This window comes from Symphalangus syndactylus, chromosome 3 (genome assembly GCF_028878055.3).
Source record: "Symphalangus syndactylus isolate Jambi chromosome 3, NHGRI_mSymSyn1-v2.1_pri, whole genome shotgun sequence".
NCBI lineage: Eukaryota > Metazoa > Chordata > Mammalia > Primates > Hylobatidae > Symphalangus > Symphalangus syndactylus.
The window spans coordinates 37,712,880-37,738,959 of record NC_072425.2 but is presented as its reverse complement, the minus strand read 5'-3'; the positions used below and the strand labels follow the sequence as shown (position 1 = coordinate 37,738,959).

The 26,080-nt window shown below is 41.0% G+C and overlaps 1 protein-coding gene across 2 annotated transcripts in view; it reads left to right on the top strand.

Annotated features, from left to right (window-relative positions):
• Positions 1 to 21,353: 21,353 nt before the first annotated feature.
• Positions 21,354 to 26,080, top strand: part of RAD23B (RAD23 homolog B, nucleotide excision repair protein) — a 47,775-nt gene continuing 43,048 nt past the window's right edge. The window contains exons 1-2 of one of the 2 annotated variants that reach the window (XM_055271579.2): positions 21,354 to 21,627; positions 21,845 to 22,013. In XM_055271579.2, coding sequence (XP_055127554.1) covers positions 21,948 to 22,013 — 66 coding nt within the window. In that variant the 5' untranslated portion in view covers positions 21,354 to 21,627; positions 21,845 to 21,947. Of the gene's footprint in view, positions 22,014 to 26,080 lie in introns of both variants that reach the window. The other variant, XM_063636158.1, reaches the window with a different exon arrangement.

Below are 26,080 nucleotides of genomic sequence, written 5' to 3'. Positions count from 1 at the left end.
TTATTTTTTATTTGTCTGTTTATCTATTTGAGATATGATCTCGCTCTGTCACCTAGGCTGGAGTGCAATCAGACGATCATGGCTCACTGCAGCCTCGACCTCCCCGACTTAAGCGATCTTCCAGTCTCAGCCTTGGAGTGCTTTTTCTTTTCTTTTCTTTTTTTCTTTTTCTTTTTTTTTTTTTTTTTTTTTTTGAGGCGGAGTCTTACTCTGTTGCCCAGGCTGCAGTGCATTGGCACGATCTTGGCTCACTGCAACCTCCCCCTCCTGGATTCAAGCGATTCTCCTGCCTCAGCCTCCTGAGTAGGTGGGACTACACATGTGTGCCACCACTCCTGACTAATTTTTGTGTTTTTAGTAGAGATAGGGTTTCACCATGTTGGCCAGCCTGGTCTTGAACTCCTGACGTTAAGTGATCCACCCGCCTCAGCCTCCCAAAGTGCTGGGATTACAGGCGTGAGCCACCGTACCCAGACGGAGTGCTTTTCCAAATGTGTATTTATTGACCGCTTGTATTTTTCGTCTGTTGTCTGTCCATATAATTTGGCAAGTTTAGGGCACTCAATTTTTTTTACTGATTTGTAATCACACTCTATTAATTGAACATAGCACGTGGTTTATCTTTGTCTTTATTTTAATTTTTCTTTATATTTTTATGTATAAAGGTAGCTGGAACATTTGATCCACCTATAACTGGCCGAATTTCTGCATTAGAAACTTGCTATTATTGGAGCATCCATTCTTTTTTTCACTGATTTGAAATGTCACTTCTATCGCCTTGTGTTTATAACTCTAAGATCATGCTGCTGCCATTCATACACCACAAACCTCTTTACCACAGTTTTCTATAAGGTTGTGAGTGAACTGGAACAGTGGCCTTTAACACATGGTAAATGGCATATAAGTGACAGCTCTTATTATTGCACTGGCTAAAAGATCTCTCCCATTGTGGTTTTGTTTGTTTCCACTTCCTCCTTTATTTGGTGAGAACAACAAGCTCAGTAAGGCTCAACCTTTGCTCTTTGAATCGGTTCAGTTACTCACCTCCCTAGAGGCAGTTTAGAAACTCCCTCGAGTAGAATAAATGAAGCTCTCCTAATTCTTTGTTTTGATGTTTCTGCCCACACCCACACTCCCAACACTGTCAAATATTCCAGCCTCTGCCTTTGGGATCCTAAGAGATGCTGTGGGATGTTACTGTGGAGGTGACACACTCAATATATAATGGCAACCTGAAGGGGCGCTGATTCTTCTGAGCTTGGAATTTTCTTCTTTGAACTCATATAGAAAAATTTACGTGTTTTCTTTTTTTCTGTCAATCTATTTCCAGATGCTTTATAGCTTTCAGAACTACAGCCGAGTACAATCTACCAAAAACGTAGTGGTTTAAAATAACAATTTATTATTATCTCATGAGCCTTTGTGTTGACTGAGTTTAGCCGAGCTGTTCTTCTGGTCTCACTTCTGATCTCTCATGCAGTCATAGATAGCAGCTAGGACGGCAGTCCCCTGGAGGCTCTGCTGCATGGAGACATCCAAGATGACTTCTCTCACATGTCTAGCAACTTGATGCTTCTCCACATGGCCTCTCTCCTCATCCTTAGAGGTATCTCATCCTCCAGGGTTTCTACACATGACCTCTTTCTACAGCATGGTAGCTGGATTCATACATTATGGTCTGCTTTCATGAGTGCAAAAAAGGAAGGTGCCAGGACTTTTAAAGGCTTAAATCCAAAATGCTACAGCATCACTGTCACTGCATTTTATTGATTAAAGTCCACCTGTAATATGGGAGGAGACTACACAGAGGAATAACTACCAACAAGCGTGGTTCATTGGGACCGTTTTTGTATAACTATCACATTACTTTGTTTTAGTTTCCAAAGCTGTTGTGTTTTGGGAGGTTTTTTGAAATTACTTCAAAAAGATTTAGAGGAGAAAAAAATGAACTCAGTATTAATTCACCATCTTAAAGTGGGAATCCAGTATTTGTTTTGAAAATGGCTATAGAAATTACGTTTTGGTATTTGTGTTATTCTCTTTTTACTATGTGCATTGTGTAATACAACATATACAATAATCTCATTTTCTAATCCTGTCAACATCACTTAATTGAAAAAATATGGTTTTCTTTGAAAATAAAATCTCTCAGAATAAGAATATATTCAATTCTTTAATTCAGTAAGCATTAAAAAATATTTCTTATATGCTGGGTCCTATAATCAAGGTGCAGAGTGACTAATATTTTCAATCTGATTCAATGATCAGTAATCATAAAGCATTCTTTTTTTTTTAAAGTATGTTAAGCTCTTATTAAATGTATGGAACTATAGGGGTATAAAGGATTATAAGGCAGTGTTGTCCTCAGGGGGCCTTAAAATAGGAAAAGTTATTTAATGTAATAAAAATGAACCCGTTATGTACACACAAAAGACATTCTTGGGCCCTTAACACCACATAAAAAAATTAATTCAATATGGATCAAAGACCTAAAGAGCTAAAACTAAAAAACTTTTAGACAAAAACATAGCATAAAGATTCATGACATTGGCTTTGACAATGATTTCTCAGATATGAACAAAAACCACAGACAACAAAGAAAAAAAATAAATTGGACTTCAAAATTTTTGAAATTTGGACATCAAAGGACTCTGTCACCACAGTAAAAAAGCAACTCAAAGAATGGAATAAAGTATTTGAAAAATCACATATCTGATAATGGAGTAATATTCAAAATATAGGGAAGTTGTAAAACTCAACAACAAAAAAATAAACAATTTAAAAATAAGCTAAGGACTTGAATAGATATTTCTCCAGAGAAAATGTACAGATAACCAATAAGCACCTGAAAAGATGCTCAAAATCACTCATCATTGGGAAAATGCAACCCAAAGCTACAATAAGATACTAACTTAAACCATCAGGCTGGCTATTATTATTATTATTATTATTTTGAGATAAAGTCTCCCTCCGTTGCCCAAGCTGGAGTGCAATGGCACAATCTCAGCTCACTGCAACCTCCGCCTCCCAGATTCAAGCGATTCTCCTGCGTCAGCCTCCCGAGTAGGTGGGATTATAGGTGCCTGCCACCATGCCCAACTAATTTTTGTATTTTTAGTAGAGATGGGGTTTCACCATGCTGGCCAAGCTGGTCTTGAACTCGTGACATCAGGTGATCCGCCACCTTGGCCTCCCAAAGTGCTGGGATAAAATAGAAAACAAGCGTTAGTAAGAATGTGGGGAAATCAGGACCTTTATGCGTTGACAGTGAGAATGTAAAATGGTATAGCCACTATGGTAAACAGTATGGCAGTTGCTCAAAAAATTAAACATAGTATTATTATTTGATCTAGCAATTCTACTTCTGGGTATATACACAAAAAGATTAAAAGTAAAGATTTAAATAGGTATTTGTAGATCCATGTTTACAGCATTGTTATAATCATCTTATCATCATTATTGCTACTTGTGAAACTAAAGAATCTGGTGATTTCGGGGGTTTTTGTTTTTTGTTTTTTTCTTCTAAATACAGGGTCTCACTATGTTGCCCAGGATGGATTCAAACTCCCAGGCTCGAGCAATCCTCCTGCCTCAGCCATACAAGCAGCTAGGACTACAGGCATGCCCTCACTGCTCCTGGCCACAACAGCATTATTCACAGCCAAAAGGTGGAAATAACTCAAATATTCATGAACAGATAAATAGATAAATAAAATCTGGCATATTCTCACAGTGGAATATTAATCTTAAAAGGAATTAAATTCTGATACATGCTACAACATGGATGAAACTTGAAGACATGCTAAATGAAATAAGCCAGACACAAAAAGACAAATACTATATGATTCCATTTCTATGAGGTACCTAAAGTAGTCAAATTCATAGAAAGTAGTACAGTGTTTACCAGGGCTGGGGAGAGGGAGAAATGGGGAGCTATTGTTTACTGGGTAAGTACATTCACACTTACGTGCAACCACCATCCATGTGAATCTCCAGAACTTTTCCTTCTGGAAAAGTTTGTTCCTTCTTCAGAGAAAATTCTGGAGATTCATATGGGTGTTGGTTGCATGTAAGTGGGAATGTTCTTAATTCCACTGAACTGTACATTTTTTAATGATTGAAATGGTAAATTTAATGTAATTTAGATTTTGCTACAATAAAAATACATAAGTGTATGTATTCACACATAGGAGTCAATGTACTTAATTCCACTGAACTATACATTTTTAATTGATTGAAATGATAAATTTAATGTAATTTATATTTTACTACAATAAAAAATAATTTTTAATGAACACAGAAAATAGAAAGTAATAAATACTATAAAACGAGCACAAATAATCTTTTCCAGAGTTTTCTTCAGACAGCCTGTCTAAAATTTCAATTCTATTCCCACCCTGATACTTCTTATCTTCTATATCAGCTTTATTTGTTCCTTATGGTTTATTACTAATATTCTATAAATGTAACTTTATTTTTAGTTTGCTTTCCTCCTTAGAATGTAAGCTCCAAAAAGGTAGAAACTTTTGCCTGGTTTGTTAATTGCCTTATCTTAAGTGAATAGAACACATGGTAAATGCTCAATAAATATTTTTGATTGAGTGGATAAAATGCCAAAGGAAATGAGAGGAAGGAAAAATGACTTCCTGAGCAATCGAAGGAAATCTTTAATGACAATGTAGATTTAGCATTGCCATTTTGTTCATTGTGTTCTAGTTGTTCGGCAGAATCATTGCTCCTTTCTTCTTCTCTTGCTGGCTTTTTAAAAATAATTTAATAACTTTTTGCACTTTGGGAGGCTGAGGGGGAGATCGAGACCATCCTGGCTATCATGGTGAAACCCCATCTCTACTAAAAATACAAAAAATTAGTCGAGCATGGTGGCACATGCCTGTAGTTCCAGCTATTAGGGAGCCTGAGGCAGGAGAATCACTTGAGCTCAGGAGGCAGAGGTTGAAGTGAGCCAAGATCGCACCACTGCACTCCAGCCTGCACTACGGGGCGAGACTTTGTCTCAAATAAAAATAATTTAATAATTTTTAAAATAATGGTATGCTTTGATTCCTTTCTCTTTATCTTTTGCATATATCTACCATAGGTTTTTGGTTTGTAGTTACCATGAAGCTAGTATAACATTGTATAGATATACTAGTCTATTTTAGGATGATAACAACTTAACTTTGATCACAAACAAAAGTTCTGTACTTAACCCCTCATTTTATGTTTCGATATTTCACTTAATGTCTGTTTATATTGTGTATCTGTTAACAAGTTGGTGGAGTTATAGTTATTTTTAACACTTTTGTGTTTCAACCTTTATCCTAGAGTTGAAAGTGATTTACATACCATCATTACAATAGTTGAGTATTTTGATTTTGACTATTATTTGCCTTTACCAGTGAATTTTACATTTTCATATGATTTTGTTACTAATTAGAGTTCTTTCATTTGAGCTTGAAGAACTCTTTAATGTTTCAGATCTAGCAGTGATAAATTCTTCAGCTTGTTTGTCTTGGAAAGTAGTTCACTCTCATTTTTGAAAGAAAGTTTTTGGAATAAAGTATTCTTGGTTGGCAGCATTTCCTCTCAGCACTTTGAATATAACATCCTACTCTTTCTTGGTCTGTAAAATTTCTGCTGTGAAATTCACTGATAGCTTTATTCACATTGCCATGTATGTCATATGCTTCACATAGTACTTTCAAGGATGCATAGAATTTGAATTATTGAGAGGCAAGAGTTATTTGCTCACCAGAGAGGCAAAAAAGAAAATTATAGAACCTATTAAGTATTGGCCAGGGGGCAGGGGAAACTGCTACTTTCAAATAGTGTTGCCAGAAGTGTATATTAATGCAGCAATTTGGATGAAATTTTAGTAGAATATATTACGTTTGAAATATACATTCTCTATGACCTAGATAGCTCACTTCTTTGTGCCTGTCATAGAGAAAATTTTAGACATATGCAGAGAGGAAGAAAACTGAGGCACAAAAAGATTAACTAACTTGATAAGAGTTATTTCATAATTGACATGAGGGTTAAAAGTTAATCTGTAAGACATTTAGAGTAGGCCTTGGCGCATAGTAAGTACTATATAAACATTTGCTCCCCATTTTTATTTATTAGTTAATTGTACTTTATTGATAAATTTTCTGTGTAGTTTTTCTGCTTAGTTGGCTCTTAACACTTTCATTTTCAAGCTGTAGGAGTCTTGTATATTAAAGATGTTAAATTTGTCCTATGTTGAAAATAGTTTTCAGTTGCATGTTTTTTATTTTATAGCTTTTTTTTTTTTTTTTTGAGACTGAGTTTTGCTCTTGTTACCCAGGCTGGAGTGGAATGGCGCGATCTTGGCTCACTGCAACCTCTGTCTCCCAGGTTCAAGTGATTCTCCTCCCTCAACCTCCTGAGTAGCTGAGATTACAGGCACACGCCACCACGCCTGGCTAATTTTTTGTATCTTTAGTAGAGATGGGGTTTCACCATGTTGGCCAGGCTGGTCTTGAACTCCTGATCTTGTGATCCAACCACCTCGGCCTCCCAAAGTGCTGGGATTACAGGCATAAGCCACCATGCCTAGCCTCTTTATGTTTTATTACATAATGAGATATTAAAACTTTTATGAAGTCAATTCCATTGTGAATATTTTTTAAACTAGAATATTTGCTGCCAATCAGAAATTTTGCAAATATTTGCTTATTTCTTCTGTTTTCATAGTCCGACTTTTTACATTTACTAATTTGTCTGTAATATTTATTTATTTATTTATTTATTTTTAAAGAGAGGGTCTTACTCTGTTGCCCAGGAGAAAGTGGAGTGGTGCAATCTTGACTCACTGCAGCCTTGCCCTCCTGGGCTCAGGTGATCCTCCCACCTTAGCCTTCCGGGTAGCTGGGACTATAGGCACACACAACCACACCTGGCTAATTTTTTGTATTTTTTGTGGAGACGGAGTTTCGCAATATTGCCCAGGCTGGTCATCCATCTGGAATTTATGTAAGTGTACATCAATAGGTTTTTATTAGTTTCCTAAGGATGTCATACCAAATTACCACAAACTGGGTGGATTAAAACAAAAGAAATTTATTGAGTTCCAATTCTGGAGATTAGAAGTCTGAATTCAATTGTCAGCAAGGCCATTGGTCTCTCTGAGGAACGACTTCTGGTAGTTGCTAATAATTCTTAGTGTTCCATGGGTTGTAGCAGTATCACTCCAATCTCTGCCTTCATCATCACATGGCATGCTTCTTTGTGTCTGTTTCCAAATTTCTCTCCTTATAAGGATACCAGTTATTGGATTCAGGCCCACCCTAACCCAGTATGACAGTGTCTTAATTTGATAATATCTTTAAGATCCTATTTCCAAATAAAGTCATATTCACCAGTACCAAGGATTAGAATTTGAACACATATTTTGGGGGGACACAATTCAACCTACAACAGTTTTTAAACACCCAACAAATTATTCCAGCCCTGACACTTTTCCCTATTAAAGATTGTTAAATAATGTTTTATTGTGCCATTAGATCACATATTAAATGAATATATACTAGTGTCTCTTTCAGGCTTTTGTTTTTTACTTTGTGATCTATCTATCCATTCTTGTACCACTATGAGAGGGAGATATATCTTTGAGTGGCTTTTAATAATTTTGACAATTAGTTGAATGTGAAGATTTAAAAATGTCATATGATGCAACAACACAACTCAATTATTTCCCTCTGCCAAAAATCCGTACTCTGAGCAGCAGTCTTCTTTGTTTCTGACTTTCTTAAAACCACTGGTTTTGTCATGAAAGTTATGTAGAAGATTTAGAGACACAATTTTTGCTATGATTAGGAGCATGTCCCATTCACAGAGCCCCTATGTTTTTGGTTTTATTTTTAACTAAGTTACCATGTGGGCTACATTGGAACTCCAGTGAGGAAACAAAGAAAGAATGAGGCAGACTGGAAATACAATGGGAACAAGAAACCATAAAATCAATTTCACACAATATTCATATATGCAAGAAAAGATGTATCCAGGCTAGGCGTAGTGGCTCACGCCTGTAATCCCAGCACTTTGGGAGGCCAAGGCGGGTGGATCACCTGAGGCTGGGAGTTCAAGACCAGCCTGACCAACATGGAGAAACCCCGTCTCTACTAAAAATACAAAATTAGCTGGGTGTGGTGGTACATGCCTGTAATCCCAGCTACTCGGGAGGCTGAGGCAGGAGAATTGCTTGAACCTGGGAGGCGGAAGCTGTGGTGAGCTGAGATCGTGCAATTGCACTCCAGCCTGGGCAACAAGAGCGAAATGCCGTCTCAAAAAAAAAAGAAAAAAAGAAAGAAAAGAGGTATCTGTGGGATAACTGATATCTAAACGTTAAACACTTCAGGTCCTGGGGCTCTCCTTAATTATGGTTGACCCTTGAACAACACGGGTTTGAACTGTGAGGGTCCACTTACACATGAATTATCTTCTACCTCTGCCAGCCTGAGACAGCAATACCAACTCCTCCTCTTTCCCCTCCTCCTTAGCCTACTCAACATGAAGATGATGAGGATGAAGACCTTTATAATGATCCACTTTCGCTTACTGAATAGTAAATATATTTTCTCTTCCTTATGATTTTCTTAACATTTCTTGTCCTCTATTCTTTGTTGTGAGAATACAGTATATAATACATTTAACATATTAAATATGTGTTAACCTTTTGTGTTAGCCATAAGGCTTCCAATCAACAGTAGGCTGTTAGTAGTTAAGTTCTGGGGGATTCAAAAGTTATATGCACATTTTTAACAGTGTGGGAGTCAGCAACCTTAACCCCTGTGTTATTTAATAATACACAGGTGGTTTAATTATAAACCCCTGTGTTTATAATACATAGTGTAACAGCTCTGCAAAACATAGGCAAGCTTGTATTGCAAAATTACAAATAATAAACATGGGTCTATAAGAAGGAACCCATTTAAAGTTTTTTTCAAGTACATTTAAAGTTGTTTTTTTGTTTTTTTTTCTGTTTGGTTTTTTTTTTTTGAGAAAGAGTCTCGCTCTGTCACCCAGACTGGAGTGCAGTGGCAGGATCTCGGCTCACTGCAACCTCTGCCTCCCGGGTTCAAGCAATTCTCCTGCCCCAGCTTCCCAAGTAGCTGGGATTACAGACGCTCACCATCATGCCCAGCTAATTTTTGTATTTTTAGTAGAGACAGGGTTTCACCATGTTGGCCAGGCTGGTCACAAACCCACCTGCCTCGGCCTCCCAAAGTGCTGGGATTACAGGCATAAGCCACCGCTCCCAGTCATAAAGTTTTTTTGTTTGTTTGTTTGTTTGTTTTTAATGTAGTGCTCTACATAAAGTTCTTCCAACAAGAAGCCCACATAATTGTATTAATTTACTCAGAATTTATTTTATGAGAAGATACTATTCTAATGCTAATACAATTTTCAGAACATGTATCCAAAACATTTACTAGATAGCCAACTGTAAAAGTAGGATATAGGGAGAGCTGAAAAGACGATGAGTCCCCTGTCCACGTCTCACCCCAGCCAGAGCCTATCAGATCTCACAAGCTTTCTGGAACATTCCTTAGTTCCGGTACATAACACAGGTTTTTATTTGTTCATCTCTCTTGGTAGGGCTCCTGAGGTCAGAGATTCAAAGACTCACCCAACATAGGGTCTGACATGTCACCACATCCCAAGAAACGTTGGAGAATAAATGATAATAAGTTAATTAACAAATAAACACAATTTCAACAAAAGGCAAGCCATGATTTTTAGCTCAAAAGATAAGCCAGGAATACTTGAAATAAATCATGTATTAAAATCAGTTTTAGCTGAAAATAAAAAACAGAATGAGAAAAAGAATGTTGGGGAGAAAAAAACTGTTTAAACATATTGAACTTTAGCAAAAGATCTATTTCACAATTTATTGTGAACAACTTTTCTACTCTCTCTTGCAAAACTACTGAGAAAATCAGTTCAAATGAGAAAAAGGAATGTTAAGTTGCGTAAACGGTGCTGTTTAAACATAAAAATGTGAATGCCAGACTTTTGCCCCAGTAGCTCGCTAACCAATTTTCCAAATCATAGTTAGGTAGCTAAGCTGAGAATCGCTTAGTTTTAGGGGTATTCATGTACAATTGGCAAGATTTTGGTGTGTACAAGAATTAAAATTCTAGAAGTTAAAAACCACCTGTACGGCTAAGTGGCTTTCCAAATGCTTGTAACAAGTGTAAACTCATCAGAAAACTATGAAAACACCACTTCGATCCACTTTTGATATTACTGCAGGTTATTAAGTCTTGATTGTTTAATTTTTGTATATAACAATATCATCTTGTTTTAATTTGCTTTGTTTTGATGGCTAAGTTTTCCTTTCATTATTAATTGAGCTCATTCTCTGCTTCACTTCTGTACTTCACTAAGTACACTTCTTGGTGCTTAAAGAATGTGACAAAGATCTCTATCTTCTAACAGGAGAGGTGACACTATACAATAAATATAATAAATAAATGATATAGTGTGTTAGAAGATAAGTCTAAAGGGAGGGAAAAGAAAAGCAGGCGAAGGGGCATTGGGGAAAGCTGTACTGGGAAGTGTTGGGCATTCTGTTGTATGAAATAAGGGGTCAGGGTAAGGTTCATTGAGAAGCTGGGATGTGAACAAAGATTAGGGCAAGTTAAGGAGAGGGCAGATAACTGCAGGGGGATTTGCATGGTGCAAGTGGCACCCCCATGACAGCTAGGGAAGTGAACTGCTCAGACTGCACTTCCAAAGAAACAAAAAAGCAAAACTTAGCTGTGAGAAACAATTAACTGGCAGCTCTTTCAGGGCAGCCCCTAGCTACTGAGCATGGTGACAGCACCAGAATCTGGCAGTTTTGTCCACTGACTTCTGGGATGGGCAATGTTGACTCCAGAGCTGCCCATTAGGTTGGTTGAAACTGTCTGATCTACATCACAGTCTGACTCTCTCTCTCTGCCCAATTCTGCTTCCTTTCCACTTTCCTTTCACAGGAAATATTATCACCATTGTGGTCTAAAGGCTTTCCTTACCAAATCCTGCTTCCTCCCTTCTATTTTTCACAATTGATAACCATCAAAAAAAAAAAAAAAGGACTAGTATTCCTAACTGTTTTGGTGTCTGCTTCCCAGGTACCTGAACTTACACAGTGACTGAACAACAAATAAGAGATTTACAAGGATGAGAAACTTGAGCTGTAAGCAGCAGGATGGAGGTTGAAGAAGCCCGAAGTCTAAGATAGAAGACAAAGATTATTATAATTATTATTATTATTTTGAGACAGGGTCTCATTCTGTCACCCAAGCTGGAGTGCAATGGCGCGATCACAGTTCACTGCAGCCTCAACTTCCCAGGTTCAAGTGGTATTTCCACCTCAGCCTCCTGAGTAGCTAGGATCACAGGCATGTGCCACCACACGTAGCTAATTTTTTTTTATTTTTTTGTAGAGGTGGAGTCTCCCTATGTTGCTGATGCTGGTCTCAAACTCCTGCTAGATCACTCAAGTGATCCTCCCACCTCAGTCTCCCAAAGTGTTGGGATTACAGGCGTGAGCCATGATGCACAGTCTGACAAAAGATATTTTTAAAGCTCAATTGTTGCAGGCTGAAACTGTTTTTAAGTGTTTAATTGTGGGATGCTGAAATGCTTTCAATAATGAACATTTTTGTTACAATAAGGCACTGTTGTTATACTTAACAAAATATCACCACTCTACAAGCATCTAGAATTTGAAAAGAGGTTCATGAGCATAAAATTTATGTCATAAATCACCAATCTACTTATTAACAATGGGAAAAGGAACAATAGCTCAATGACTAGGCATGTGCTGTGACTTCTATTGTTATGGTTTCTTTCTAATTGGGTCTGAAGCTCTCTCTCGACAATGGCCACAAGCCAAGATAGCCACTCTCTAGAAGAGCCTTGGCTGGGGCAAAGTTAGCTTTGGTGTGTTGGTCAGGGGAGACACAATGAGGAAGTGAAGCCAAAATGCACGAAACAGAATAAATTTATTACTTACAGATCCCAGAGGCATTAGGGGTGCTGAGAAAGTCTGGAGGTGGCAGAGAGCTCAACCAGTGGGTGAAGAGAGACAGAGACAGAGAGGGAAAAGGGGAGAGTGGGAAAGAAGGAGACAGAAGGAGGGAGAAGGGGTGGAGTGGGAGAAAGAAGAGAGGGGGAGAGGAATGGAGGGAGAGAGAGGAACTGTGAGGCTACGCCTTTATTAAGGTCCATGATCATTATCCCTTAGGCTTTCGTGAAGAGGGCTGGGGATTGGCTAGTTTAAAGAAAAAAATGCAAAGGGGGAAACTACTTACTTGCCCCTGGTGTTGACCATTAGGTTTTATCATGGTCAGCATCTGTGGAACCTGCTGGGTTTTGGGCTAGCAAGATGGGGGGCAGAAAGGCTATATCTCAAACAACCACAAGGGGAAGTTTTTGAGGTTTTGTTTTTGTTTGTTTGTTTGTTTTAGAGACGGGATCTCACTCTGTCACCCATGCTGGAGTGCAGTGACATGATCATAGATCACTGACATGATCATAGCCCTCCTGGGCTCAAGTAACCCTCCTGCCTCAGCCTGAGTAGCTGCCACTACAGGCACACACCACCACACTTGGCTAATTTTTAAATTTTTTGTTGAGATGGGGTCTTGCTCTGTTGTCCAAGATAGTCTCAAACTCGGGGCTTCAAGCAATCCTCCCACCTCAGCCTCCCAAAGTGCTGGGATTACAGCCATAAGCCATAGCACCCAGCCAGGGGGGGGATGTTTTAATTAACCCCAAGGTGATAGGGTACAACTGGGTTTCAAACAACTTATGTCAAGCCTAAAAATGGACGCCAAGACTGCAACTATATTAAATAAATTTATGCAGTGTGTGTTCTGCCTACAGAAGGGGTTAAATGAAACACTTATTTTCCTTAACAGGATCCAGAATCAAACTTTGCCTAATATTGTATTTCCGACACAATGCCTGGTACAGAATAGGTGCTCAGAGAATATTTGCTGGAAAGATTGATGTCTGCAGAACACTGTGAGTCAGCGTAGACAGATGTGAGTGAGGAGGATCAGAAAATGCCTAGGAAGTTTCCTAACATGAATGTGCATTCCGTGAGCCTCTTTCTCTCACATACCACATCAACTCTGTCAGCAAAGCCTGTCAGCTCTAGTTTCAATAAATCCAGAACCCAACTGCTTCTTACCACTTGTACGGCTTCCACCCTGATATGAGTCACCACTCTCTTCTGAATTATTGCAATAACCTCCTAACTGGCTTCTTTCCATCCATCCTTGCCTTCCTCCAGGGAATTCTCCATACAGTAATCAGAGCAATTCTTTCAAAACATGAGTCAGATCTTGTCATTTCTCTGTCTTAAACCCTCCAATGACTTTCTATGTTACTCAGAAATAAAGCCGAAGTCTTTACAATGGCTCTCAGCCCACTGTCCCACCTCGCCTTGTCTCTCTCCTCCTTGCTTCCTTGGCTCCTTCACCTCACCTCCTTGCTATTCCTCCGATACACCAAGGATGCTCCTATATCATGGCCTTGCATCTGCCCGTAATAAGTGGTATATGAATATGAACATTTATGGCTATTATTGCTGTTTCCTTTATTCAGTTCTCACTCTCTTTCCCTAGCATTGGCATGACTGGCTTCCTTGCTTCGCACTACTCCAATATCACTCGATTAAGGAGACTTTTCTTCATTAACTGGCACATCAATCTGGGCCTCAGCAGAAACACAGACATCACATTGCTATTTTATGGGGTGAACTGTATTCTCCCAAAGATATGGTGAGAACTGAAACCCCAGCACCTCAGAATGTGACCTTATTTGGAAATGGGGTCATTACAGATACAACTAGTTAGACAAAGTCATACTGGAGTAGAGAGGGACCCTTAATCCAATATGACTGGTGTCCTCATAAGAAGAGACATAGGGATGTGGACACACAAGGGCAGATTATGATGGAGGCAGAGACCAAAGTGCTGTGGCTGCAAGCCACAGAACGCCAAGGATTGTTGGAAAAGCATCAGAAGCTAGAAAGAGATGAGGAAGAATTCTCCCAAATCTCAGAGGGAATACAGCCCTATCAACACCTTGATTTTGAACTTCAAGCCACCAGAAATGTGAAAATGTGAAACAATAATATTTTTTCTGAGACAAAGTTTCACTCTTGTTGCCCAGCCTGGAGTTCAATGGTGCGATCTTGGCTCACTGCTACCTCCACCTCCTGGGTTCAAGCGATTTTCCTGCCTCAGCCTCCCGAGTAGCTGGGATTACAGGCATGTGCTACCATGCCCGGCTAGTTTTGTAGTAGAGATGGGGTTTCTCCATGTTAGGCTGGTCTCGAACTCCTGACCTCGGGTGATCCGCCCGCCTCAGCCTCCCAATGTGCTGGGATTACAGGCATGAGCCACTGCGCCTGGCCAAATTTTGGTTACTTTAAGCCACCCAATTTGTCGTACTTTGTTATGGCAGCCCTAAGAAACTAATAATGGATACACTGAAAACATTCACAAAACAGATGCTTTGCAATGATGTGGGAGAGAGCACAGGGAAACTTCAGGGAGAGTACATTTCCCTGGAGTGAGAAATAAGGGCCCTCTAGGCTTGAGGGGGCAAAGTGAGAAGCAGTTACCAGAATCACCTGGGGAAGAGCCACCCTTCAGAAGCAGTGACCTTGTATCAAGGGCACTGCCAACCTCAAAGAGGAATAAATTCCCTAACTTCACTCTCCTCCCTCAAACCTATCTCCTGCAGAGATGCCCCAGGAAGCCAACTGCGGTAGTCCTACAGATCAGCCTTCTTGGGGCTAATTTCTGGGTGAAGAAAGAGACAAGAAGAATACTGGGGGTGAGGTGGGAATAAAACATAAACGGAACAATCTGTAAAGCAATATTCCTTTTCCAGAGCACTATTCATCCTCTTCATGCAGTTTCTTAAAAAGATGCTTATCATCTGATGTATAATTTTTTATTGTTAGTGTATTATCAGTTTATTATCATTCAAGAATATAAACTCCATGGGTGCAAGGACTTTGTTCTGTTTCCTACTGAATCCTTAAAAATTATTTGTTGGACAAATGAATTGTCTAGTCTGGCATTTTTACCATGGATTTTTTAAGTCAGCAGCTGCTGTATCTCTTCTTGCTCAGCCTCTTCCCTAAAACCATTGATGGATTTCCAAAAATGCAAGCAATGCTTGTTATGAAGCATTTGGAATTTAATCTTGGCCCAATAGCTCTAGAAGGGAGGCTCAAGGCCTATCCTACAATGGCTTGCTGACAAGAGCTTCATCTTGGTGGTTTTTGTGTTTTGGAGTAGGGGTGGAGGTCTTATTATCTAGCATGTCTAGTGTGCAGTTTTTCTAGAAATTCAAAACAAAATTTCATCTTAACATTGTACTTCAGAAAAATGATATTGTGCAAACATTTTAATTAATTGACATCTAAAATCTACTGTTGCCACAACTACAGTCATGTGCCACATGACATTTTAGTCCATGCTGAACCATATTTATGCATGACATTTTGATGGAGCTGAAAAATTCCTATCACCTAGTGATATCTTGGGTGTCACAACGTCGAAGTGCTATGCATTACTCACGTTTGTGGTGATGCTGGTGTAAACGCATCTACTGCACTGCAAGTCATACAAAAGTCTAGCACATAAAATTATGTATTGTATGTAGTACGTGATGATAAATGATTGTTATTGGTTTATGCATTAACATACTATACTTTTAAAATTTTGAGACAAGATCTCACTCTGTCTCCCAGGCTGGAGTGCAGTGGCATGATCACAGCTTACTGAAGCCTCAACCTCCTGGACTCTAGGGATCCTCCCACCTCAGCCTCCAGAGTAACTGGGACCACAGGCATGCACCACCATGCCTGGCTAATTAAAAAAAATTTTTTTTGTAGAGATGAAGTCTTCCTGTGTTGGCCGGGCTGATCTTGAACTCCTGGGCTCAAGCTATCCTTCCATTTCAGCCTTCCAAAGTGTTGAAATTACAGGCATGAGCCACAGTGCCCAGCTTGTACTATACTTTTTTTTTGAGACAGGATCTTGCTCCGTAGCCCAGGCTGGAGTGCAGTGGTGCAATCTTGGCTCACTGCAACCTCTGCCTCCTGTCCTCAGGTGATCCTCCCACCTCAGCCTCCCAAGCAGCAGAGACTATTGGTGCGTGCCACCACACTTGGCAATTTTTATTTTTTGTAGGGAAAGGGTCTCGCCATGTTACCCAGGCTGGTCTCAAACTCGTGGACTCATGCATTCTGCCTGTCTCGGCCTCCCAAAGTGCTGGGATTACAGGCATGAGCCACTGCGCCTGGCCTTGTAGTATATTTTTTATTGTTCTTTTAGAGTGTACTCTTTCCACCTATATAACAAAAGTTAACTGTAATACAGCCTCAGGCAGGTCCTTCAGGAGATATTCCAGAAGAAGGCATTGTTATCATAGGAAATGACAGCTCCATAGGTGTTACAGCCCTTGAGGCCCTTCAGTTTGACAAGATGTGGAGGTACAAAATGGTGATATTGACGATCCTAACCTGGTGTAGGCTTAGGCTAATGTGTGTTTCTTAGTTCTTAACAACAACAAAAAGTTTAAAAAGTAAAAAAAACAAAAAAAGAAAAGAAAAAGAAAAAAAAATGGCCAGAAGCAATGGCTCGTGCTTGTAATCCTAGCATTTTGGGAGGCTAAAGTGGGAGGATCTCTTGAGGTCAGGAGTTCGAGACTGCAGTGAGCTATGATCATGCCACTGCCCTCCACCCTAGGTGACAGAGCAAGATCCTGTCTCAAAAAAAAAAAAAAAAAAAGCTTATAGAATAAGGACATAAAGAAAATATTTTTTATTTTTTATAGCTGTACAATGTTTGTATTATAAGCTATTATTACCAGTCAAAAAGTTAAAAAAAATTAGAAGTTCATAAAGTTACAGCAAGCTAATTTATTATTGAAAAAAGAAACACTTTAAATTTAGTGTAGCCTAGGTGTGCAGTGTTTATAAAGTCTATAGTAGTGACTATAGATGCGTGCCACCACACTTGGCAATTTTTATTTTTTGTAGAGAAAGGGTCTCGCCATGTTGCCCAAGCTGGTCTCAAACTCCTGGACTCATGCATTCTGCCTGTCTCGGCCTCCCAAAGTGCTGGGATTACAGGCATGAGCCACTGCACCTGGCCTTGTGTGTTTCTTAGACTTTCACATTCACACAGCAGTCACTCATTGATTCACCCAGAGCATTTTCCAGTCCTGAAAGCTCCACTCATGATAAACATCCTATACAGGTGTGCCATTTTTAATCTTTTTATACCACTTTTTTAACCATACCTTTTCTATGTTTAGATACACAAGTACTTACCATTGTGTTACAATTATCTACAGTGCTCAGTACAGTAACATGCTGTGCAGGTTTGTAGCCCAGGAGCAATACACTATATCACATAGCCTAGATGTGTAGTAGGCTACACCACCTAGGCTGTATTTCTACATTCTATGATGTTTGCCCAACAACTGAATCGCCTAATGACACACTTCTCAGAACAAATTTCTTCATTAAGTGATGCATGACTGTATTTGCGGAAACATATTCTTTTTTTTTTTTTTTTTTTTGAGACAGAGTCTCACTCTGTCGCCCAGGCTGGAGTGCAGTGGTGCTATCTCAGCTCACTGCAACATCTGCCTCCCAGGTTCAAGCGATTCTTGTGCCTCAGCCTCCCAAGTAGTTGGGACTACAGGCATGCGCCACCATGCCCGGCTAACTTTTGTATTTTTAGTAGAGATGGTGTTTCACCATATTGCCCAGGCTGGTCTCGAACTCCTGAGCTCATGATACGCCCATCTCGGCCTCCCAAACTGCTGGGATTACAGGTGTGAGCCACCACACCCAGCTGCGGAAATATATTCTTTTACGTATCTAGAAAGTTTCTAAGAACTCAAAGCAATGCTTACTTCTAGGGAGGTGGGAGGACTTTTATTTTCAATCAATCCCTCCCTTTCTACATTGGCTTTTTTTTTTCCTTTTGCCACGAGCAAAAAAAAGCCTTTTTTTTTTTTTTTTTTTTTGCATGCACTAATAAATGGAAAGGCATCTCTCTCCTTTTTTTCCTGCAGATAATAATAGTTGTAGCAGGATGCTTTTAACATTATAATAACTGTACAGCATATTTCAGGTTTTTAAATATTTTCACATTTTCTTACAACTATTGTAAATTATAACTAAAATGACCTTACCATGTTTTCAAATAACATGTATAGAGTATCCACATTGTGCTAGCTTCTTCAGATAACACGATGCACAGCACTGACTCAGCCCGTCTCATGGAGTTTACCACTGATTTAGGAGTCATTCAGCATACACTATTGAGCACCTACTGTGTTCTAGGCACTGTTGTAGGTGAAAATAGTCATGAATACGACAGTCAGTGTCGCTCCCTAAAAAGCAAGTGGCTTGCCTAGAAAAAAGGCTTAGGCCAGGCGTGGATGCTCACGCCTGTAATCCCAGCACTTTGGGAGGCCAAGGCGGGCAGATCACAAGGTCAGTAGTTCCAGACCAGCCTGGCCAATATGGTGAAACCCCATCTCAACTAAAAATACAGAATTAGCCAGGCATGGTGGCAGGCGCCTGTAATCCCAGCTACTCGGGAGGCTGAGGCTGGAGAATAGCTTGAACCTGAGAGGCAGAGGTTGCAGTGAGCCGAGATTGCGCCACTGCACTCCAGCCTGGGTGACAGCAGAGCGAGACTCCATCTCAAAAAAAAAAAAAAAAAAAAAAAAAAGGCTTAACACAGGTTTAATATATACTATTAAATTTGTTGAAGAAGTCCTCTCTAAAAAAGTAAAATTTGAATTGGAACCTGAAGATGAAAAGGAGTTAGCCATTCAAAGATCTGGGAAGATAAGTTTCAAGATGAAGGAACCGCAAGTGCAAAGGCCCTGAGGCTAGAACCAGCTTAGCCTGTTTGAGGGCTGAAAGGGAAATGGATGACAGTGAATGAGTGGGTGAGAGAAGGAAAGAGATGAGGTCAGAGAAATTGGCAGGAGTCAGATCATGTGGGCTCTCCAAGGCCACATAAAGAGTTTGACTTTTATTCTAAAATGCAATTAGATATTAAGCATAGATACGACATGCTCTGATTTATGGGTTTAAAAGGCCACTCTGGCTGCTAGGGAGGCTGTTGGGGGTAAAGGGTGGAAGCGGACAGACCAGGTGGGATGCAGGTGAAGGATAATGATGGATTAGCTCAGGGCTGTAGAAGCAGAAATGGTGAAAAAAGGCTGACTTGGGGATATACTTTGGAGAATAAGGTTGACAGGGCTTGATAATGAATTGCATGTGGTGGCTGGGAGTGGGTGAGGGAGGGAAGAGAGTTATCAAAGATGAAGACCAGATTTTTGGTCTGAGCACCTGGGTAGATTGTCAGGCCATAAACTAAGATGGGGGAAAACTGGGAGAGGAGCAGTTTGCAGGGGCGAAGGAGGTCCAGAGAGAAATCAGTTGTTCTCTTTGGCCACATTAAGTTTTAGATGCTTGTTACATATTCAGGTGAAGATATTGCTTAGGCAATTGGCTAACTCTATAGCTAAGGGGAGAGGTCCAGGCTGGAGGTATTTCAAAACAAGGGCCAAGATGAAACCACCTGGTGACTACGAGTAGATACAGGAAGACAGAGGGCAGAAGATTGCATATTTAATTACTATGAAGGGAGTTATGTGTTGTGAAAGGGGAAATATCAGGTTAGCAGAGGGATTAGCTGGTCAAGGAAAGTTTCTTGGAAACATTAAACCCAAGCTCCTTGAAGCCATGAAAACCAAGCAGTGACATTGTATTAGTGAGGATGCTGTCCCAGAGAAGTAATTTGTCATTGGTCATAGAGCTAGTGGCCTGACTAGAACTGTGTTTTATACTTGAACTAAATCAAATGTGCCACAGGCACAGTATAAAACAAAGAAAAGCTGGGCGCGATGCCTCACATATAATCCCAGCACTTTGGGACTCCGAAGCAGGAGGATTACTTGAACCCAGGAGTTCAAGACCAGCCCTGGCAACATAGGGAGAACATATCTGTACAAAAAAATAAAATATCAGCTGGGAAGCAGTGGTGTGTGTCTGTGGTCCCAGCTACTCAAGAGGCTGAGGTGGAAGGATCTCTTGAGCTCGGGAGGTTGAGGCTGCAGTGAGCCGTGTTTGCGTTACTGCGCTGCAGCCTGGATGACAGAGTCAGACCCTTTAAAAAAATAAGAATAATTTTTAAAACAAAAAAGAGGGGAATAGTGGCACACCCTGGGACACAGACTCTGGAGTCATTCTGTCTGAGGTCACATTGTGGATTTGCCATTTACTACTGGCTGGGTGATTCCAGGTGCATTACTCAACATCTCTGTACTTCAGTTTTCTGTCTGTAAACGGACTTTCTACTAATAGCTAACTGCTTACAGACTGTTTATCGTGATTCTGGTACCAAGATTTTACATACAATATTCAACTTCCCCCTCCAATAATCAATGAGTGACATTATTATTCTCATTCTACTGCTGAGGATGCGGAAGCACATTCACCCATTCCACAAACATTTACTGTGCACCTGCAATGTGCTAGGCATGTTCATGGGTGAACACAGCAAAATCTTTGCCTCTGTGCAGCTTCAGTCTGGGGTTTACAGGAAAAGGAGAAAGATGATAAACAAGAGATACGTACATTACACGGTAATTATAAGGGGATACCCGCTATACAAGAAAACAGCAGGATAACAGACATAGGAAGTTGGGATTTTAAGTAAGGCAGCCAGAGCAGACCTCACCAAGAAGGCAATATCTGAGCAAGGATGTTAAGGGAGCCGGGGGCAACCTAGAATCCACCAGCGGGGAGAGTAAGGCGACTCGGAGAAAGGCGAGGGGCTAATGCATCCGTTCTAATAACTCTGACTTTAACTCGGGGCTAGATGGGGAAACACTGGGCAGTTCTACCCCGAGGTGTGACAGAACTTGACATTCGTTTTAAATCGGTCCATCTGTTTAGGCCCAAGGTCCCAAGGCTAGTGAGAAAAAACAATATTTGAACGCGGGCAGTCCGGCTCAGTAGTCTGTGCTGTCGGGATTAAAGAATCAGTCGACACCCCCAGGGCTGAGCCCCGCAGCAAGCGCCCCGCGGCAGCCTGGCCCCAGACTGTGGTTACCGCCATCCTTTCACTTAAACTCCGCCCCGATTACTCCCCCGCTCCAAGGCTCCGCATCCACTCCGCCGAGTCTCCACGTAGCGCTTCCCCGGCTACATATTGCGTAACTTCGGCAGCCGGGCGGAGTCTGGACAGAGGCGGAGCGGCGGCTGGCGGAGAGAACGCCCCAGCAATAGTCGCTAGGAGGAAGCCCCAAGAGCCCTTGCCGCCCACGGAACGCGCCTGCGTAATCCGGGTCCAGGCCGCCGACATTCCAGAGACGCCTTCCGCCCCGCCCCCAATTCCGGGGCGGAGTCCTCCGCCGCGCCGGCGCAAAGCGTCGCCGCACCCCACGCCTGCGCGCTTCGCCCGCCCGGCCCCATCCCCCCCCAGGTTTTTCTCGTGGGGGAGGGGGCACGTCTCGGCGAGTCACGATGATGGCGGCCACCATCCTGTGGTGAGCTAGCGGATTACCTGCTTGTCTCGCCGAGCCCCTCGCGCCTTCTGCAGATTCGGTGGCTGGCGCTCGGCGCGTGAGGAAGCACGGCGGCCCGAGTTTGCGGGGAAGGCCGCAGTCGCGGAGGCAGCGGCGCGGTCCGGGGCACGGGCTGGGGGAGAGGCCGCTCCGCTGGGCGAATGTGACAAGCCCCCACCCCCACCGCCTTCCTCCCCAGAGCGCGAGGAGCGCGGGCGACCCCGGGGCCCCGCCAGGCCACAGACCCCGCCCAGCGGCCAGCACCCGGCGCAGGCCCGGCAGCCGAGTTGCGCGGCGGCACCATGCAGGTCACCCTGAAGACCCTCCAGCAGCAGACCTTCAAGATAGACATCGACCCCGAGGAGACGGTATGCGCGCGGGCCGGGGCAGCCGCGTGCGGGCCGCGGGGAGCGCCAGGAGCTCGTGGGGCTGGGCGGCGCGCTCCAGCGGGGGAAGTCCCGGAGGGCGCGATGAGGGCCCTGGGTCCTGGTGCCGGCCCTGGCCCTGGCGGCGTACAGCGGAGCCGACCCTCCTGTCTTGGCCGTGGGCTTTGTGGCAGGAGAATGGGGAAGCAGTGGCCGGACGCCGAAGGCCTGGTGGCAGATGGCGTGGAGCGCACGCCCGCGGGCCTGGGCCTAGGAGCTCGTGCTTGCGGGGCCGGAGGGGGATGGGGAGGTCCAGGCCGTCTCGGCCGTGGAGCCTGGCTTTCTGGTGTGGGTGCACAGGTGGGGGAGGGAGACGTAGGCGTCGCCACTACCCCTGCGTGGACCTGGTTAGCAGCTTAGTTCCCAGAGTTAGTAACCCGAGAAGATGAGCCTTAAGAAAAAAAAAAAAAGTATCAGGTTCCGTTTGCCGCCGAGTGAGAGGTGAGTGGTGGTTAAAATGAATTTGCCCCTTTCCCCTCAGAATTGTTAACCCTTTTATTTGCAAATGAATCGTTCTGCTGCCTTCCTCCTGCCACCAAACCCACACCCGTGCGTAGATTGCACTTTGAGGCCTCTTTGGTGATGGTTTTAGCTGTTAGAGCTCTTCAAATCCATCCAGGCTCAAACTAAACTTAAGATTTAACGGGTTTTCTGTGTTAGAAATCTTGGAATTGTAGGAGTTGGAACCCTGCAGCCATTCTCCCCCGATCCCCCAAACAGTAGCGGTTCAAGGGGGAGAAAAGAAAAAAAAAACAATAACTTTGAATCCTTTCTGCATTTAAAGCCTTAAACATTTCAGAAGTCCACATTATACATTTTTCTGTATTTGTGACTGCATAAAGAGACACTGTTGAGGTCAGTACAACTTTATGCCAAGATTCTAAAAACGCTGTGAGTGTAAATTTACTGCTTATGTTCGGAAATACACCGCTAAGATTGTCATAATACTAAGTTTAAACCAGCAGCTTTCTGCCCAACTCTATTTTTAAAAGTAGTTGATTCTATTTTGGGTGGAGATCAGGGGCTTTGTTGTTAAGTAGACCTGAGTTCCATTTGTGGTTTTGTAACTTATTTGCTATGACCTTGGGCAAATTACGCTTAGTTTCATCCTCTGTATAATAGGGATAATACCTGCCTTGCAGATATGTGAAGATTAAATGGTATGTGTTTACTTGGTGGTCAGTAAATGGAATCGATTATTTAAACAATGGATTCCTTTGAGTGGAGATACAGTGTTAGGTTTTACTTATCTCATTTAATCTTAAGTTTTGTACATCTTTAATTTTTTTAAGAAACAGCCTTTTTGGGAGTTGGTACAAAATTATTTGATTTCAGAATATTTGTATGTAGGTATATGCTGTGTGATTAACTTCTTAAAAGTACAGGAGATCTCAGTTATACATGAGAAACTTTTCAGTGTCCTCAGAAGTAATTGACAACACCCTGTGGACTGACAGTACTAATAGAATCTAATTTCTCTTGCATATTTCCTTACTGCTTAATGTGCATTAATAAGTTGAAGGGTGAAAGTTAAAATGGAGTTGTTTGATGATTTCAGACAAACTACGTGAAATGCCTATTTGACTTTGGTTCTTTGTGGTAACAAATGTTGGTGCCACAGTAACTTAATCGGCTTATAATACTCAGTTAATTTCAGAATTATTGAAAGCTAAAGAAATATTGTGGCTTTTTGGTAAATATGTGTGGGTGTACTGAAGTTATGCAGTGACTCTTTCAACAGCTCCACTGAAGTATTTATGTTCTGTAAGATTTGTTTTAAGTGTTTTAGGCACTTTACACATACAGTGTTAACTGTGAGTTAGTGCTGTACCTGTGTTTGTATAAATTCTTAACTATTTTTGCTGTTTTCCAGCTTATTTCCAAGGAAAAGTAATATGTTATATGTCTGGAAGTATATTTTTGAAAAGCCCATTGTTAGGGAGCGGCTTCTATGGCTTTTGCTGCTACTTATATAAATATAATTTTGCTATTAGTATAAAAAAACTAATACTGTTAGTCTGGGGCAAGAAATTAAAGCATTTCCCCTGGGATATATGGAACGTTTGCATTGAATGACTTGTCAGTTTTTATTTTAATGACTTTAGGAAATATTTTTCATGACAACTGTTTCAATTCTGTGTTTGTAGTGGGTTTTAATTAATATTTGTTTTTGATACGACACTTTAGAATTCCAGTAAGAAAATAAACAATGAAAATTATGTTTTCTAGGGCAACACTAAGTGTCCTGTTTCTAAGTTGTTGTGAGAACGAGGTAACCAAGGATATTAGAAATAGATCTAAAATAAAGACAAGATAGGATCTTATTGAGACCTGTTTTTGGTCTGCTTACAGATTTGTCCTTGTTTAATTTTTACCTAGAAGGAACCAAGGAAATTAAGTAACTTATATAGCCAGTATAGCAATTCTTGTGAGCTTGAGATGAGCATGAGCAAAAATGGAAGAAGGGACTGTGCGATAAGTGGAATCATGGGAATGATTCATTTGTTGAACAAGTAAATGTTTAGTGAGCTTTGCTGGCAGGACTGGAGGAGTACAGGGACCTGTAGAACGTGGCTGGGGCTTCTGGAAGCCTTATTGACTTAGTCAAAGCTCAGTGACTATAGAGGAGGGGGATATACAAAGTGGAAAAAGCAAGATAATTTGTTTTAAGATGTTTTTGTTTGCCCTAGTTTTAACAAAACTTTCTTAGACTTACTAGGCATTTTGTACCATTTACTTGACTATTACCGTGATACATTACATGACCACTGCCTTTAGTGTTAATCTTTACAAAGATCTTTTTGTTTTTTACAATTGTAATGCAAGCCTTCTTATAAAATATTCAAACAATACAGAAACAAAATGAGAAGGTGGTATGTGTGGGGTAGGGAGACCATTGCTAGGAGATTTTCTTCATTATGTGCTTTTTTTTTTAACTGTAAAAATTGTGGGAGACTTAAGTAGCCTACATATTCAAGCATTTTGAGGCGTCTGATAGAGCACTGCTTCTCTGAAATTCTTAAAAATTCTGAAGTTTAGGCTGGGTGCGGTGGCTCATGCCTGTAAACCCAGCAGTTTGGGAGGCCGAGGTGGGCAGATCACGAGGTCAGGAGATGAGACCATCCTGGCTAACACGGTGAAACCCCGTCTCTACTAAAAAAATACAAAAAATTAGCCGGGCGTGGTGGCATGCGCCTGTAGTCCCAGCTACTCAGGAGGCTGAGGCAGGAGAATCGCTTGAACCCGGGAGGCAGAGGTTGCAGTGAGCTGAGATCACTCCATTGCACTCCAGCCTGGGCGACAGAGCGAGACTCCGTCTCAAAAAAAAAAAAAAAAAAAAAAAATTCTGAAGTTTAATGGTGTGATGGACATTTAGAGGGAAATGGAGTACAGTTTTTAAGCTCAGTTTTACAGTCAATTAGTGTTTTATATTACTGTTGCGTAAATCCATTAAGAAAGGTAGATTTAAGAATAAACCTTTTGAGATAAAATACAGTGCAGTATTTTATTGCATCACTGAAATGGTGACAAGAAAGAGTATGTGATACACAAATTAATCCTGCATTCTAACTCTTGACACTGTTTGCCTTGAACAACTAAAAACAAAACTCGGTAAATTTGAGATGGACTTTAAATGCAAAAGCTGAAATGTGATTGGATTAGTATATAAGTGACATTAAAATTCTACATATACATTGGATGTTTTTGCTAAGATAATTGTAAAGGTATCAATTTTAATATTCTAACTCTTGACACTGTTTGCCTTGAACAACTAAAAACAAAACTCGGTAAATTTGAGATGGACTTTAAATGCAAAAGCTGAAATGTGATTGGATTAGTATATAAGTGACATTAAAATTCTACATATACATTGGATGTTTTTGCTAAGATAATTGTAAAGGTATCAATTTTAATATCTATAAATAGCATATTAGTGTGCTGCGAAGAATTACCTAATTTCGTGGTTTATCTCTATAATGTGATTGTTATAAAATACTGCTTTACCCAGC